The 12,500-nt window shown below is 34.9% G+C and overlaps 1 protein-coding gene, 1 long non-coding RNA gene and 2 pseudogenes across 3 annotated transcripts in view; all 4 read right to left on the reverse strand.

The window, feature by feature from the left end:
- The window catches only part of LOC145498073 (ATP-dependent DNA helicase Pif1-like), a 2,240-nt pseudogene extending 1,140 nt beyond the window's left edge, over positions 1-1,100 (reverse strand).
- The window catches only part of LOC145498082 (uncharacterized), a 19,225-nt pseudogene that overhangs the window by 2,537 nt on the left and 4,188 nt on the right, over positions 1-12,500 (reverse strand). The gene's annotated exons all lie outside the window — the stretch shown is intronic.
- LOC145489799 (uncharacterized) lies at positions 3,269-5,497 on the reverse strand. The gene has a single exon (XM_081468885.1). The coding sequence runs from the start codon at positions 4,949-4,951 to the stop codon at positions 3,269-3,271; it is 1,683 nt and encodes a 560-aa protein (XP_081325011.1). The 5' UTR covers positions 4,952-5,497.
- Positions 8,240-12,027, reverse strand: LOC145498063 (uncharacterized). Its single transcript, XR_014050772.1, has 2 exons — positions 11,516-12,027; positions 8,240-8,648 (listed from the first exon to the last, which is right to left on the reverse strand). It is a non-coding gene; the product is annotated as an uncharacterized LOC145498063 (long non-coding RNA).

A 12,500-nucleotide genomic window follows, 5' to 3' on the forward strand; every position in this document is an offset into this window, starting at 1 on the left:
AATTTACTACAATCTTTGTTTCAGTATCACCTTGAGATCTATGAATAGTTTTTGCAGCAGCAGGTCTCAATGGAAATTGTTTTCGCACAACATGTACTGACTTGGATCTGCTCACAGCAAACTGTGCACTAGTAGGCTTAATTGGTGTCCATGCATGTTGGTTCAATGCCATTAATATACAATTGTCTCTTCTCATTCCTTGTCTTTACTCCTACATCTGCATGATCAAACTGTACCCATATGATCCCTGAAGGCTTATCCGTATTATGTATTTGCATCAGTTTAATAACATTTCCTACACCATTAGTCATGCCATCATCTGTCCTTGTATTCAGAGAAATCTCAGTTCTTTCTCCAACTGCTAAGTGCAATATTGAGTGTAATTGTTTAGACTTCCAAGGGTCGCTCGGTATCTGTTTCAATATTTTGTCTCTAAGGTCCTGTAATTCAGCTCCAACTACACTATCATGAGCTTTGATAGAATATTTCATACCTGTGAAAGCATTGTGAGCTTTGCAGTTAAAATCATTAACTTTTGAATTTTGGATAAACAAATGTGGTGCATCTTTTGGATAGTTTGGATTACTTAATGCAATGCAGCGACTCCTTAATTTTGCAATGTCTTCATTTGTATTATTACCTTCTCTTAATCTGTTCAATAGCTCAGCAAATTCTTTGCTTTCCCTTTGTCTCATTATCTGTTTCAGTTCAAACATTTTGAAAAGTTCTTGCCACACATTAGGAGCAAGAATTCCATATTCATCATTTTTCATGTTCTTGAATATGTAACCATCCATCACTGGTTGTAACTGGAATAAATCTCCAATAGCAGCTATACTGACTGCACCAAAAGGTAGTGAACTACCTTTGATATCTTTGAGTCTTCTGTTTATTTGAACACTGAACATGGTATTTCCCACCATAGATATCTCATCAATAAATATCAGTTTAATTCCACCTAGTTGACATCGTATTGTGTTAAGTCTACTTGAGCCAAGGCTTTTGTAGTTTCTTAATGATTGACTTGCTGGTATTGCAAGAGCACTATGTATGGTATTTCCCTTAATGGTATATGCCGCTTTTCCAGTAGGTGCTAGCATCAATACTTTTGTTTGTGAAAAATCAATGCCGGGTCTAATACAGTTAACACCCGCGTATAAGAACCTAGTGATTTAAGAACCTACAGGCTGAAATTGGGCGTTTTAATACCCAAATATATAAGAACCTATTTAGGCTGGCAAAGAACAGTAGGTTCTTATACAAAAAAACACTCTTATTTTGTAGCCAAAATACTGGATTTTAATTGATAGAAATTGTGAAATTTCTGAGAAACACCATGAAAATTATTTGTTTAATTGAAAATCTTTTAAATACAGAGTATAGAATACTGTATAAAATTATACTGGTGTAGCCTTGGGACTTGAATCTGTAGAGTGCCCTGACTTTTGCTCATGTGAAATACATTGCAATCATGGACTCTGGGAATACCTTTTGAGACTTTACATTCATACAAAAGCTAATGTACAGTACAATGCATCTTTATTTCAATACGCAAGAAAATTAATATTTTGTTTCACATTGTATTTGATTATTTTCAAATTGGTTCAATTTTAATTCCCTAAATTGGGCTTTTACTTATTTTTGCTGTTTTTATTTATATATTTATATTGCTGTTAACAATTTACATTATTATCAAATACAACTGTAAATATGGTAGCCTATGATACTGAATTTATTATTGTTTAAAAAATAAGGCTTGGCATTTTTGCGGTTTAAAATACAAATGTTCAACCATTATGACATACTAGTACTACAGTAGCTCTCTGAATGGTATCACTATGACAACTCCTACAAATAAGAACCTACTAAAAACCTAATCAGCCTGAGTTCGGAAAAACTACCCCAAAATATAAGAACCCATTCAGCCTGAACCCAAAAATTCTAGGTTCTTATACGCGGGTGTTTACTGTATTGTAATACTTCAATGCAGCCTGATATAAGGCTTTAGTTGCATGTGATTTACCAACACCTGCACCACCACTGAGAAAACAGTAAAATGGTTCTTCAGAGGTCTTGATCAGATGCAATACATGATAGAAAAATTCTTTTTGTTCTTTATTCAAAGTTTGAACCATACGCCTGTATTCATCATCTGGTAATTCATTCATTGTCAGTGGTTCACTATTGTCTACAGATGGTATTCCTAAATCATCTGATAGATTACAATTGCCACTAAAATCAGGATGTAAATCCTGGTCCCCTTCTGCCTGATGTTGTCGTTCTATATTTTGTGTGCAGGGAGCTATATCATCATATCTGTCTTCTATTTGATTTATTTGTTGTTGGATTTCATTGAAATCTTCATTACAAACAGCATATTGTTTCATTTGTTCTTTAATAACATTGGAGAGAACCATACATCTATCTTCATATGATGCAAAGTTTCCTAGTAAATCAGTTTCCTCATTTCTCCATGGAGTAAACAGCATTTAAAGTTCACAATAATGTTTTTCTGGTTCTTTTTCTTTGTTAAACCATACACTTCTTAAAACCCTAGCTTTAGAACGTCTCCTTGTTTTACTGTTTGTTGTCTTAACAAACTCATCATCATCATTATTTTGTTCATCATCAATATATTTTTCCAATGGAAGACCATCAATATCACTCTCATGTGTTTCCTTAACATATCGATTTGAACAACAGTTATCATACCATGCAGCCCAATCTGCTAGTGTTAAATTTTCTAACTTTGGTGGGCGCTTACAATATCTTCTAAGTAGCCCAGTGGTATATATTTCTTCAGAGTCATCATCCATTTGTTTAATTTCTTCTATAGGCTTCAAAAGCTCTACCCTTTCATCAGGAGGTGAAGTGTTTATAAATATGATTTGTCTGGATGCTTTTCTCATGGGTAACTGTAATGTGATATAAACTGCTTCTTGTGCACTTATTTCTACATTATTAAGAAATTTACTGCCAATATCTCTTACTTGCTGTTTTATATTGCAATTGCCCTCTCTAACTTCAGTACAAGCCTGTCTCAAAAGTTCACTCATACCTTTTTGTGATTTTGATATGTAATTTGCTATGTATACAGCACATGCATATGCATCTAATACATACTGTATATCCATATTTGCTCTCCATGCTGTTAGACAATCTCCATTATAGTTGTTTATGTGTATTTCATTTGGGTTTCGTTTCAAAAATATGGTAGCAGCATTCAAAGATGAACGGATAGCAATCAAATAGTTTTCTTCGGTTATATTCAGCTTAAGTAATAACTGAAGTCCTCAAATGTCATATCTTCGCAATTTTGTAAATCATCCAGATAACTTTTTATTGATTTCCAGCTTTCTTTGTATGTCTTTATGTCACTATTGGGTGTCTTTTCATCAAATGGATACAATATCATTGTTTGTTTCATTGGAGGCTGTGGATAGTTAAATCTACAAGAACTGCTTGTATTTCTACGACATGTGTGCGAATGCCTATGTACTTGTCTATTGACAAGTTTTAACAGTTCTGGGTTGTCTATAAGTTTAATGCATGTAATGATTTTATCAATAAATGTTGTCACTTCTTTGTCACTATCTATTTGAAATTGTGGTGCATCTTTTATCCATATCAACATGTGAATATGAGGTGATCCTCTCTGTTGGTATTCTACTCGATAAAACCAGTCTGATATTTTACCCAAAGGCTCTGAAGAACTTAATAGAAAGTGAGTTAAAAACTGGTTGATTTGATAATCAAAATGTCTGGCACAAGTAACTGGGTCACTCTGTATCAAACGGCATCTGTCTTCCCAGTTAAAATTCTCTATTTGCTCATCAGTATAAGTCGTATTGTCAACAAGCTGGCCAAGCATTCTAAGTAAATGCACCCATTGAGTTTCAGCAGATGAGAAACTGCAAAACAAAGTAGCTGGACCCAACTGTCTTATCATTGCAAACAAGTCTTTCTTTGCTTTTTCAAAATATGGTGGTGAATCTCTCAAAGCATTTAGAAATTTGTAGCCTTCATCATGACGAATAAGCGTATCTAAAGCTCCATGTTGTTTCAACTGTCCTGCGTTAATGCTTCGGCTATTTCCCTTACATTTTCTAAGAGCAATATGGCACTTTCCCAAAAGAATTTTCATTTGAAGTTTTTTTGCCGTCTTAAAGAATATATTCTCCACACACATTGCAGCTCGTCTATCTGACCGTCTCAGTTCTGATTTACATATATCACTATAGGTTACTTTCACTTTTCGTTGTTCAGTATGCGGTCGTGGCTGTCCCAAAAATATTCCAGGATCTGCTAGTTCTTCACAGTATTTGTCTCTAAAAACACTTAGTGGCTGATTACCTTCACCTGGAGCAACATTAAGTATATTTTGTCGTTCATTGTCTTCTAAAAAGTCTGTAGCAGTGAATAAAGTATCAGTAACACCAGCTGGAATTTGTTGAACATCTTCACTTTCATTTTGATTATTTAAATTTTCAGACAAGTTATCATTACACTCCATTTCATTATCATTTTCTAGCTGAGCAATTTCTGTAACATATGTATTTGCCCAATCTTCTTTGAATACAATTCCCTCATCTTTATATAACGTGCTATTTGACATCAGCCATTTGGCTGCTTGAACAACCTTGTCTGGCCTTACATTCAAAGATAATGCTGAACTTTTATATTGTAGTTTACGTTTTAAATTAACTTTAATAGTTGCAGTCTGGCTATGCAGCCGTGGTAATATGGTTACAGTGTGAGCAACATCTGCAGGTACATTTACAATATTGCCATGTATCTTAAGCTGTCTACCTCGTGGAGCTTGCATTAATATTTGGAATGCAATCCTTGGTGCTAATAATCTACATTCTAATTCATTGAGGTCAAAAAATTCTGGTTTTATTGGAAAACCCATGCCATTAGCTATAGCACATGGTGGGAGTTTGTTCTTCATCAAATGATTATTACAAGTTCTACAAATCCACTCTTTGTCATCAACACTTATCTTATTACACAGATATTTTGCACTATCAAGTTGGGATTCTCTAAGTTTACAAGCATTTACTACACTATGCTTATACCACAGCTGATCGCAACAACCACAGATGTATACTGGACCTTGTTTAACTATGTCATGAAACTTTTTCACAATAACATCAACAGATGTTTTTGTATCTTTCAGGACTGCTCAACGATGTCTATCATAAGCATTAAGTTTTGCTTTTCTTTCTGGTGATATCAAGGTCGCTCGACGACTTCTAACATCAGCATTACGTTTAGCTTTTTTTTCTGGTGTATTTAAAGCTGCTCTACGCTTTCTTTTGTTTTCATTGAGCTTTGCTCTTTTCTGAGGAGAATCAGTAGCTTTTCTATATTCTTTCATATATGCAGCATTATTTGGTCTTTTGCTTTTTGGCGATAAATGAATATGCTCGCCCGATTTTTCATGTTCTTTATCAGTAGAATTTTCTAAAGGTGAGACTGGACATGTGGATACATAATGCATCACTGGAAAAGTTGAAAATTTACAGAGTATGTAAATAACATGTAATTAACATGTAAATAATCAAAAAGAGACTGTAAAGATTAATTTACATGATTTTTCCCCTTTTACATGTTTTGGAGGTTTCATGTAAAAAACATGTAAATATTTCAAGTGAAACATGTAAATGATGACGAAAACACTGTAAATGTTTCAAAGCAAAGAGCTAAGATCATATAAATAACATGTAAACTGTTCCTGTAAATACTGTAAATAGCCTGTAAATTTCTTTTGATTCAACCTGGAAACCCGTAAATAACATGTAAATTTAATACAGGGTGGCTGCCATGATACTGTAAATAACATGTAAATAAAAAGGGGAGGCTGTAAACATGTAAATAAAAAAAAGGGAGGCTGTAAATAACATGGAAAATGAAAACAGGAGCCTGTAAATAACGTGTAAATCAAAAAAGGGAGCCTGTAAATAACATCTAAATCGAAAAAGGGAGCCTGTAAATAACGTGTAAATCGAAAAAGGGAGACTGTAAATAAGATGGAAATCAAAAAAAGAGCCCATAAAGAACATGTAAATCAAAAAAGGGAGACTGTAAATAACATGTAACTCGTAAAAGGGAGCCTGTAAATAACATGTAAATGGAAAAAGGGAGCCTGTACATAACATGTAAATGGAAAAAGGGAGCCTGTAAAGAACATGTAAATGGAAAAAGAATGCCTGGAAATAACATGGAAATCGAAAAAGGGAGCCTGTAAATAACATGTAAATCGAAAAAGGGAGCCTGTAAATAACTTGCAAATCGAAAAAGGGAGCCTGTAAATAGCATGTAAATGGAAAAAGAGAGCCTGTAAATAACATGGAAATCGAAAAAGGGAACCTGCAAATAACATGGAAGTTGAAAAGGGGAGCCTGTAAATAACCTGTAAATTGAAAAAGAGAGCCTGCAAATAACATGTAAATCAAAAAAGGGAGCCTGTAAATAACCTGGAAATTGAAAAAGGGAGCCTGCAAATAACCTGGAAATTGAAAAAGGGAGCCTGTAAATAACATGTAAATCAAAAAAGGGAGCCTGGAAATAACCTGGAAATGTCAAAAGGGAGCCTGTAAATAACATGTAAATCGAAAAAGGGAGGCAGAAACCCTGTACGATAAATAACTTTTAAATAATAACTTGAAGAAAAATGCATGGAATGTACTGTTTTATTGTAATCAAATCTGTTGACCTTAATTATAATAGTAGAAAACATGCAAATTTATACAGAATCAGAAATTTATTGCAATCAGAACAAACTCAGTAAAATTCAAATAGTTTTTATACGCCATGAATAAGGTTTACAATGTACACATTGCAACAAATAAAACATGTTTTCTTTTCTTTCTATCCATAAAAGACGACTTAAATGTAATTTTGTGCATGGCCAAAATATTTTAAAATACCATGACTGAGCTCCTTTAACTGAATTCAAGCACTTTTCAAGAAGACTACTAAAATTCAAGACCTTTTCAAGATTGTGCAAAGCCATGTCATATTCAACTCTATTTAATTCATAAATAATAAAATGATTAAGAACTATACTGTTGTCAGCTACAACTAGTGAAAATTTTGCAATTTAGGCGTATTACTAAATTAAAATTGTTTGCAAATGGATACCTGTCTTAAATATATACTAAATTCACAAAGTCAAATGTAACATAATGATAATACCTTTGTCATAAAATGAATGAATGAATGAACTGTTTTTTTCTTACTAAGTAATTAATGTCGGATTAAATTAGCCTTAATAATTATTATGAAAAATGTGCGAGGCACAATGGCCTCGTAGTCACATGTAGTGCACTCAACTCCTGATCAAGCGGTCCGGGTTCAAGCCCTAGGCGGGTACATTCTGTTGTGTTGTTCAGCAACACACTTTACTCTCAGTGCCTCTCCACCCAGGTGTATAAGTGGGTACCAGCGAATTTAATGGTGGGGTAACCCTGCAATGGACTGGCATCTCATCCAGGGGGAGTAGAAATAGTCCTAGTTGCTTCCTGCTACAGAAAGCGGGATAAGCTCCAGTCTGTTGGGCCACGTGGCTCATATGCAGACTTAACCTTTACCTTATTATGAAAATTACTGCAATGTCAGTGTGAAATATTGATCAACTTTTTTCATAGAGTGAATTGTTCATTTGAAATAACAGAAAATAGGGAGAAAAAACATTTACCACAAGATAGAGATTGACATTTTAAATTCATCATAAAAACATTCATGCCAAAGGAATACTACATTGCATAACATAAAACAAGGCTTCTGACATCTTTTAGGCTATGTTTACAAAGTCACAGTTTCCTTCTTTTTCCAAAACTGTATGGAATCCAAACAGGACAAACATTTTGGACCCCTGACAAAACATTCACTGTAAACAATATTCAAAATTTTACTTTTTCTTTTTGTGATAAAAAAAAAAAACTGTACTGTAAAAAAAAAAAAAAAACAATTCATAGGGACCTGTTGAAATTGAAAGGCCTATCTAGTACCATAGTTCCCATAACACATCATAAGTTAATAAATTATTGTTCTGGTACTACATGTATGTAAACATAGCCTTTGCTGTTTATGATGAAATCTTATAGCTGCTGTATTGAACAACAAGTATCAACCTACATGTAGCAATCTAAGATATTCAAATTTAATGCTAATTCACTAAGTAAACACAGGTACAGTGTAGGTGATACTTCAAAGCATTGAAAATAATGTTTAAAGTGGTTGAACTTATGCCAGAAAGTGTTGAAGGTCACTATGTTAACCTGTAATGCACCAGGGGCCCATTTCTCGAAGGTCCCAAAAAGTTTTCGCACCCAGAAAGCCATACCAAAATCTGAAATCTTACATGTATGCTTACAGAGCTGTTTTATTTGCTTATTTTCAATATGAACAGAGGTTTCCTTCACACAAGAAGTTTCAGGCATATACAGCTCTTAGCTTTTAGGCACAGCTCAATTAAAGATAGCTTTGTGGGCACGAAAAGTTTCCAGGGCCTTCAAGAAATGGACCTTGGACCCCTCATAGAGTCATAGGTACTGTAGACTTCTCAGTGGCTGATTTTTTCCTGATCAAGCATCAATGCCAAGGAGTATGCATGTATTGACCACTCTCAATTTTACTTCATCCTGCAAGTAACATAAAACATTTCGTTAAATAAGATAAGTTATGTCTGAGTATGAATCAGCAAATTCTGTGTGTGATATCACTCAGCGAATTTTACACTGGAGTTATTATTTTGTTTCTTCTCATTCCAATTTATACTGTGACATTTGAAATCGGACTGTAGCCGGTCATGTTGACCGGCCAAAGTAATTTTAGCTCGGTCACGTCTCATTGCTGACTGGTCAAGATATTTACAAAAAAATCAAGTACACGTAATGTGAGCTAAATTAAACCCACAAATATAGTTTGTTTGTTCCAGTCACTGCTAGACCGTTTAAAGATTGGCTTAATATTTTTCTGAACAGATTTAACCCCAGTCACTCGAATGGCATTCCTATCGATCTTGAACGCATGACAAACAGCAAGCGAATGGTCTTTAGCCATTCAAACAGATACATGTATGCATTGGTGTATGTTTTCGTTAGAGGTCATAATAAAAAAGAGATAAAAACTCTCAGATTTACAGTTGGGGATTTGATTGTTTATTCAAGAATGAACAACGTGACTGTCTCAACATGACATGACTGGTCAACACGACCGGGGAGTGAAGTTTTTGGCCAGTCAAGTCACCATTCTGGCCAGACATTGCCCGTTGACCGGCCATTATTTTGAGCCCTGAATATTCATCAATCAAACAGATCTTACATCTACATCTGTAGCTACTGTGTGACAAAAAATTGCATCTCTGATTGGAAGGCACTGAATGTCAGAGGATGTAGAAGAACTAAACTCAAAATCTGTGGCAGTAACTATTCAATGTTCACTATCTCGTACATTGTAATATTCATGCACAATAAATCAAACTCCTATCAAACAATGTTTAAATAATAAGTCAAGTTATTTCCAGGTACAATTTGATTGTTTCTTATGTGCACTTATGCTCTATTGGTGGACAAAGGTACAGATGATGTCATAAAAGTTTGTTTTTGTTTCTTTGTTATGTATTACGAAGCAGACAAATTCTATGTTGTCGTGCATCTGTTCAGTAATAGATCACAGAAGACATCAAAATGTGGTAAAAACATCAGTGACACACGCCTGAAAAATTCACAGATTCTGTGACACACTCTGGTAATGGCTTATGTGACTATTTTTTGTTTTTACCACATTTTGATGTTATCTCTGATCTACTCAAGGCAGGAAAAAACCCAGCTCTGATTTCCTCAGCTAAGTAAATTTTGCTCTTAAGCAAGTGAAAATAGAAGTTCAGTGGCCCAGTGGGCAAGTGAAATTACAATGTAGCGTCAGTAGTCTTGTGAGTCTGACTAAAAATGCCAGCTTGATAAATGACAATTTCCAGTCATTCCATTTCAAAACTTAAGACCTAAAGATTAGTTAATTATTAGGTTGAAAGCAAGAATTAGTTTGGAATCCGAGTGTACTTCATTCGCATTTGTCCTGTGATTTCCTTACTGGCCACCACACTGGCAACTAATATTTAAGTGGGGCAAGTGAAAACTGAAATTGACTGGCCCACTGGGCAAGTGACTTACAATTTTTTTCCTGCCCTGCTACAGATGCATGAACAGATGCATGACACATGAAACCTACATGTATTTGGTAAGAGCCCAATTTCATACAAGTAAAATGTACAGCTGTGACAGGGCTCTAAAGTGCTGTCTGGTCATCCCAGGGTAAGGTAATCGATTGAATTCAATCCATAAATTGATATAAATCAATAAATTGAAATTAATGTAAGTGTTATCAGTGCTATCGATCAATTGAAAGAAATTCATACTCACATGCTAGAAAAGTTTCAAGTTATCAGTTTGATTTTACCAAATTTATCAGTCATTAGAGAATCAATTGAAAGTTGGTCTCTCTTTGTTAGTTCACCTAAACTGTAGAAAAATTGTGTCCCTCAACACAATGTTTGATTGTAACTTTTTTATGTAGATTTCAAAGGCACTCCCAAAAAACCCCAAAACATAGTCCCTGATACATGTATGCCAGCAAAATATTCTGTTTACAAGATACCATGTTATGTTTTTATGCAATTGTATTCATGATTTCATATTTCACTTTAAATCTTTTGTTCATTTCTTTCTTATTAAATGTTGCTTAAAAGATAAGCTAGTATCAGCAAAATTGATAATGCTTATTGAAAATTTGATCACAATTGATGACTCGTGACGAATCCTTTTATTGATTTCTGATATCATTGACTAATTTCTATTGATTGTTATGAAATAATCGATTGACTATGCTGTGTCATCCAAGACAAGTAGATTTTCCTGCCTGGGCAAGTTACTCTTCCTTTTTTTCAAGTCCTGTGTAGTTTTCACGACAGTTTGAGGTACATGTATACCTCTTTATAAAGTATCATAGTGTTTTTTTTGTGAAAGAAAATACCACAACATTTAACTTACTACAGAATCAGCACCAGTGGGTGCAATGTCCATGTACAGTTGTGTATAACAGCATATTGTAACTTGCATGTAGGCACAACTGTAGACACTTGAGTAACTTCAGAATTCTTACTCTAGCATAAGAGAAATTTTCTCTGCTAAAGATGGCACATTACATTTTAGCTTACTAGCATTCACATCAGAGGGCAACATAACCTTACAAGAGCATGCATCAGAAAGAATCATGAGGTGCATATAAGCCAATAACAAATGTCGCATGCTCATGCTCAGTTATCGAGAACAGATAATAACAGATAATAAAGCTCTTTATGCTCGGCAGGTAAACATCACCAAAGTCGATTCCACAAGCAATGTAACTTCTCCTTGATAATGACACATTCACAGCCAAAGGCAAAACGAAATGTATACGTATCTTGACGTTACTTTACTCTGCTCGTTCAATTTATGCAAAACTTGCTTACCTGTTGTTTTTGTTGCCTGTAATCGCTATCTTCAACTTCTGGGTAACGGTAAACTTTGCCTTGAAACCGTGCACGGTGACGAAGCGAAGGTAGAGTGGATTTTCGCCCGCTAAAACAGAGCTCGAGTTCGTTGCAAGTTCCAACGAACTGCCAAACATGGCGGGAGAACCGAGAGAACCTGATACCTAACATGAAGACCGCTGATTCCTGCTTGTTGGAGATCGGGCACTCACAAGGCTGGTATGCTCTTATAAAGGGACTGGGATAACAGTGATGACAATGAAAGCACAAAACGGTAGAAATCACCAAAAAAAACAAAAAAAACAAAAACATAACAAAACAAAACAAAACAAAACAAAACAAAACAAAAAAAACAACAACAACAAAGAAACAGTGAACATGCAAGGGCAGACTTAGTTGTATTAATCTTACTTGTAGAATGTTCATGTTTCGGAATATTTAACGCTCTAAATCGATGATATTTCGTGCATTCTCAGCGGTTCAGGGGCACAACTGTGACCTCGAACTTTGGCGATATGAGAAGTTTAATGTTTGTTGTTTTCGGATTGTTAAAAATGTCATTTTGGGTACCAAAAAAAAGTCAGCTATCATTTTCGGAAAGGCGATAAGACGTAACGTTTTCGGGAAATGGACAAAAAAGCCCTAATAAGTTCGGGAATACTCAAGCTCCTCTAGAATAACCGAACAGATAAATTTTTTTTTGCACAACCTAAAATTAACCTACAGAGCTTTGAAAGTACTCCAGATAGCCTAAAATAGCGTTTTAAAAAAGCATTTGAGAGGAAACGGTCGTTGGGTGTCCCTTATGGTTCCCTGCCTAACCTAACTCCGCGTCAGTTCAAACTCGGTCACCAGGGCTCTTTCCGTCTTGAACTCACACAACACGTGACGCTTTCATGGTCCTTCATGAATAAATACGTACGTGTCCGAGAATTAATTTTTCTCTTTTCTAGAGACGTAGGTT

The sequence above is a fragment of the Orbicella franksi genome, chromosome 1, assembly GCF_964199315.1.
Source record: "Orbicella franksi chromosome 1, jaOrbFran1.1, whole genome shotgun sequence".
Classification (NCBI taxonomy): domain Eukaryota; kingdom Metazoa; phylum Cnidaria; class Anthozoa; order Scleractinia; family Merulinidae; genus Orbicella; species Orbicella franksi.